Source organism: Rhagoletis zephyria, unplaced genomic scaffold, assembly GCF_001687245.7.
Source record: "Rhagoletis zephyria isolate East Lansing unplaced genomic scaffold, Rhagoletis_zephyria_1.1 Rzeph_scaffold_01504, whole genome shotgun sequence".
Taxonomy (NCBI): Eukaryota; Metazoa; Arthropoda; class Insecta; order Diptera; family Tephritidae; genus Rhagoletis; species Rhagoletis zephyria.
This window is the reverse complement of record NW_016158588.1, coordinates 38,224-44,223: the sequence shown is the minus strand read 5'-3', so window position 1 is coordinate 44,223 and position 6,000 is coordinate 38,224. Positions and strand designations below refer to the sequence as shown.

General features: G+C 38.2%; 1 protein-coding gene across 2 annotated transcripts in view; it reads left to right on the top strand.

Annotated features, from left to right (window-relative positions):
- Nucleotides 1-3,613: 3,613 nt before the first annotated feature.
- Spn88Ea (Serpin 88Ea) overlaps nucleotides 3,614-6,000 on the top strand; it is a 22,315-nt gene continuing 19,928 nt past the window's right edge. The window contains exon 1 of one of the 2 annotated variants that reach the window (XM_017617833.1): nucleotides 3,614-3,983. Coding sequence is in view for 1 of the 2 variants with exons in the window: in XM_017617832.1 (XP_017473321.1) it covers nucleotides 4,074-4,077 (4 nt within the window). In the remaining variant the exon portion in view is untranslated. Of the gene's footprint in view, nucleotides 3,984-4,058; nucleotides 4,078-6,000 lie in introns of those variants that run through there. The other variant, XM_017617832.1, reaches the window with a different exon arrangement.

The following is a 6,000-nucleotide window of genomic DNA, read 5'->3' as shown; positions in this document are numbered from 1 at the left end:
GAAACAAAGCGAGTGGGTCTGGCGGTCTACGACCAGACAAAGTATCTCCTGTCATCAAACAAACAATGAGCGCATTCGCACCTTGGCATCCACGTCACTGCATTTCTGGCCCGAAAAAGCTTCTCTTAAAATATATTTGCAACACGGAGACGGCGCAAAGCTATAAGCCTCTCAATTTGTGTAACATAATCAAGACGTAATACCTGAACTTGAAGGTAAAGCTCGGCCAAAAAATTAGCAAAAGTGTAAGCGCAAAAAAAAAAAAGTTGTTTTACCGCGGGTCTCTTGAGGCAGATAAAGTTCTTCCTCTGTTATGGGCTGTGGTGGAATTTCGCAGATGGCATTTCATTTTTCTCGCCGTTTAGCATTCTGTTATGTGTCCCTATCTGCGAGCATTAGCAGATATGCCATAGTATACCAGAGCGATGCGTGACATATCAGTGACCAACAGGCGTACTATAGTTTGGATCCCGCCGGCCAAATACCATGTATGTTGCCAATATCTTTCTTTGTCTTAGCATGCCATTTTTTCTTATTCTTGCTAATTGTCGCCAATTAGAAACACCAAGTGAGCGAAGCTCATCTGTATCTGGAATTTCCAAAGCAGAGAAGGTCTTCCTCTTTTTGTACCACAACCAGCCGAAACGGTGCATTGTTTCATTGTCTCCGGAATCCGCCAACACTACAGCGCAAAGGCCTGTAAGTATTATGCAGAGTCTTTCTCCCGAATATTGCAGAAGACTGCCTCTGCGCCATAAGCACTTTGCGTTTTTTTAAGCACACCAAGCTTTTCGTTTCTGTGCCAACTCACGCCAATCAAAAACATCAAGTGAAGCTAAGCCCATTTCTATCAGGTACCACCAGCCTTCGCACTCGATTGTTATGACACAACGAATCGGATTAGATACGTGCGAATGGCATCCATAAGATACCGGAATTGATCAATATCATTGGCACACGATAATTATTGTATGCATGCTCTTGTTGCTGAGAAAGAACTGTCCAGTTCTGAAGATCTTGGAGACTTCTCCAATATTACGTTGAAGAAACCGCATAAGGGGCGCACCTTATCTGAAACCTGTTTTGACATCAAGCGGCTGGGATATATGCTTTCCATTTCTGATGAAGCCGGCTTGACAGGGATCCAGGCCGAGCACCACCTACAATATCAGCTTGTAGATCTAGCGAAAAGTAACTTCTGCGACAGCATTAAGATGCAGCCCATAAATTATAGGAAAAGCTCCGCCAAGCACTTTGCAAATTGTGCTACATTAAAGATCAACCATGATAGGATATGACTTTCATTAAAAATAGTTAAAAATAACGTATGTGATTCTAAAGAAATCTTAATCTGAAAATGGAAAGCAATAAAAATGTCAATAAGTGGTAATTAAAAGAAATGATCGTACATTTTGAAGGGAATTCACAAATATGTACGTACATAATTCGATTTGGTCCCAAAACCGATTACGTGTTAGAAAGAACAAAGTTGCAGGTACTATGTATTATCCGACACTCCGCTTAAAGGCATTTCCCATCATGTTGTGTGCTCGAATGTAAACCCCCTTCTTCAACTAATTTGGTATTACCATTGTTCGTATGGAATTAAAATCATTCTAAAAATAAATACTTGCAAACGAAAGATGGAATGTTGTATTGAATTTCATGTAATGAAGCAAGAGCTTAAGATTTTATGAAGGCATTATGTATGAATATTAGGGTGGTCCCTAAAAATCAAATGAACGAGATTTTTTTCAGTCTCACCCAGCTATGAAGTTACGACACAGCTCTAAGATAAGGTGAAATAATCGTGCTTGGATGAGTTAGTGCAAAGTTACAAGATAGAATAATAAACTTATGGCCATAGATCAGTTGCGATAAATTAGCTCCGTGACATCGACATACAAGTAAAACTTTCTTGGACTTTATTGGCAACCGCTATTTGATTGAGTTCCAGTTGTAACTCTTATCTAGTATCACGCTTGGATATTTCGACTCTACATACTTTTGGCTTAATTGACAGGCCCTTTTTGGCACAACATACTACAGTGGGGTTTAGAGTCGCCTGCATCCTGAAGTATAAGGTGTCCTCATTCCAGCCTAGCACGTAGATAACAAGGCAAACAGCATAGCCATATGCATTAAGCATAATAATACCTTTAAGTATTTCCAAAAGTTCGTCCACAACGAGTTCTACAATATGGGGAGGCAGGGAGGGTCACCTTCGGTCAGCCACGAATGCCGAAATCGTTCGCCTACTGCCTTCTACTTCCATGATTCAATAATAAAAGGGTTGCTCAGAAAACAGTTTTCCCGCTCCCTCTTGACAAAATCGGCTCCTTTAGCAAGGAACTGAGTGTGGGTTCGTGCGTGTGTGCAAAGCTTTGTAAAGGAGTTAAGGGAGTGTCAAAACTCTGATATCACTAGTGAGCAAACGTTTAATTATTGCATTATGTGCTAGTTCGACTATTATAGTTCTGTGTTTCAGCATGCTTATAATTCAGTAAGATATATGTAGCTTAATCCATTCTGGTCATAACCAGGATAATTGCTTCGTACGATGTACATATTGTCGAAAGCAGCTGATATATCAAGAAATGACTTTTCAATTACTTGGGTCGGGTATTGTGACTAATAGTAGACCATGGATAGTAGACTTTCCCTGCCTGATAGGCATGTTGACTTTCACAAAATGTTTTTTTCTTGAGATAGGTGTCCTTGACTTAAAGATCAATAAGTTTTTTTTAAATGTTTTGATTAGAAAAGAGCTGAGGATTATGGGTCTATACGCCTTTGGATGATTATAAACATAGTGTAAACAATAGGTTAGGTTAGGTAAGCGGGCTGCCTCCGCATGTGGAGGCACACTTGGACTCGACTAAGCTGTCCGTTGTGATGCCCTCAGAGGGGGGGGGGAAAACGGGAAGCATGGAGGGCAGGGGAAAGAGGGAGGAAGCTATGGGAGAATGTAAACAATACTAATTACAATAATAATACTTATGAGAAGGACGATATCGTTAACGATAAAAAAAAAAAATATTACAGCTTCTTTGTTTGTCGGAAACTTTAAACAGCTAGTTTAGGTTCGAAAGATACCATAGTAGTCATATTGTGAATTTCCACTACGTCGAAAAATAGTTGGTTGAGCTTTAGGAGAGCAAATAAAGTCCTAAGCTCTGTTTAATATTTCCAACGGGTATACAACTTATACATTTTTTAAAACATTGCTCTTCTATGAACAATTTTCCAAACTAAGTATGAGTGTAAATACGAACTCACTCTACATATAGTCGTTTAAAGTGCAAAACCGCGTAACTGACATTTGCTGCCAAAAATAATCCATTCGTCCTGAAATATACTATGCAGAAATGCGATTGCGATTGAGAACCATTTTGAAATATGAGTATTTATTTACTCTTCTAGAAAATAATTTATGCAACCTCACATTTGCATTTTGTTGATACGCGGTTCTGTACTTTAAACGACGGCATGCTCAATGTGCGACCATTGTTAGTCGTTTGCTACCTACCAAGAGTCATAAAAGCTCCAAGCTCGACTTCCAATCAGCCGGCAATACAAAACGGCGCAGACAAATCAGCGATGTGTTAACTTAGCGTAAGCAGTTATGAACTTTTAGTTCGACGTGAACGTTTGTGGAATTGAGACGTGCTTTAAAGAAACCGCAAAAAAAAGTGAAAGTGTAAAAATATATACTTTTTTTCTTAACTTTAAACCCAAAAAGGTGACAAAAGCCGAGCTTAATGTGAAAATAAGAAAATTGAAAAGCAATCAAGAGTCATTTACGTAAATCGGTACATATAAAGTTAATAAAAATAGTAGCTAATTTTTTTCGATCACAACTACACGCAATCTTTATATTGCGCTTGTGTAAGTGACTGTGTAAGGGGACGACGGACCGGTTCAACGGGCCGCTTATATCACCACACAACCAAGCCGACCACAGTCGAATTCAACAATCCAAAGTAAGAAACCGTCAGCAGTTATTCGCAATTGGTGCACACCAAAAAAAAAAAAAAAATAAATAAATAAAATAAAGTGAAAAAATAGTAACTATGAGTAGGTAAAAAAATGTCTATAGCTGTAGCTTCAATTTGCACGCAAATAACCATACACTTAAACAAATTAAACTATGTATATTGTTTTTTTTTTATTATTATTAAATTTTTCGTGCACTTGCCTTACTTGCGCAAAAAAAACGAAAAAAAAAAATGGTCTTGGCAATTTCAATCAGCAATTCGCTAATGAATCCTATTAAGTAAATGCGTATAAATAAGAGAATTTATTATATTTGTCTATTTCGCGCTACGTCCATCCACTCACCCGTTCAACTCGTTGACGCCCGTGGAGGCCGAATGCTTTGCTTTCGCACACTTTGCAGTGATTTAGGAATTTATTAACTTTTTTTTTTTTTTGGGGGAAAACCTCAACTTACTCAATACCTGTACCTGTGTTTGCAGTGGTAAGCTTCGCAAGCCTCTCAATGCAATTATACCCACTCTTGTGTATACAATTGAGTGGGTGCACACACGTAAATACCTATATATATGTATATAAATATGTATGTACATTTATATACATATCTGTGTATAAATGTAAGTACATATATAAGTATGCGTTATGCGTTTTGTTTGGCTTTTTTTTTATTTATTTACTTTCAACGTTTTATAGTTATGTTATGTATTGTTTATTGTTGTTGGAATTACTTAGATATGTTTGCGTTTCATGGCTGGCATTTCCCATGCGCTTGCCAAAGTAGCATTACAAATGCTCCAAAGTAGCCTCGAAGCGCTTACAATAGCCGACAATTGGTGATACCCTTAAACGTCTAGTTACAGTGGGTCGATAAGCATTGCTGGGGCAAAAAATAAATAAATAAATATTTCAATGTATCTCCATCGCAACTAATTTTTAAGTGCATATGAGTTATCGAAAGCTACAAAAGCTATCTTCAATATCTTTCTAATAAAGCTCCATAGGTTGATTTCTACTAAAGGAGCTATGTATTGGCCTTTTCAATAAATTACATAGGTTTTTTATGTTTTTGGTATTTAGGGGATTTGGGTCGCTTGAGTGCGAATAGAAAAACAAGATTTTCAAAGTCAAAAACGCTAAAACAGAACTATTGCAGGCTACTTTTCTGCAGAGCTCTATTTTACAAGCATTTTCTATGTTTCACCTGTGTGTATTTAATCAAATCTTACTATAAATTTGTAACCGACTTCCTGACTAGGCTAGAGGCTTGAAAGTTCAAACTTAGCTCAGTAGACCTTGACAATGCAATTTGAAACATGAATTAGTCCGCTAGCTGGAGGAGGTGTCGAGGTATATATATAGTCCAATTTGCTTCATGCATACACAGGCCAAACGTTGGAGTTTCGAATCCCATGCCACCACCCCATATGTAATTAATGGCCGTACTATCATAATATATGTAGGTACACGCATCTAAGGATCTTTGGGGTGCACCCCAAGACTTGCCTACTAGATGCCAGGATTAGACAGATCTTCTTAACATCCATGGCTACGATTCCATTCATCATTACGTTACTCATGCCTAGAATATTTCTTCTTCTGGTAAAACGGACGATGGCCGTTTTAGACCGGTTGGTGTAAAGATCCACTCTGGCGCACCATCCCTTCGTTATGTTAAGACGTCTTTTGTTTGCAGAGAGTACTCTCGAGCTTTCCTCTAGCAATTAGGTTTGGCTAAGTGGACTACTTTAAGAGCTAGTTACCGCATACATTCGTACGATGGAACCCAGCCAGTACAGCCGTACTGGCCATTGTCTCCGGTACTACACAATTTTTCTCTTGAACATGATACGAGACGAGAGATGTTCGTTCGTCGAGAGTTGGTTTTATTACATAATTGTCTACTCAATTTATAGTGAGTACTTAGTTCTTGTTGAAGCAGATATTATTGCTGGTCTAATGCTGCTTGCAAAGGTATACTTTCAATTGTTCTATTGTACGCTCATA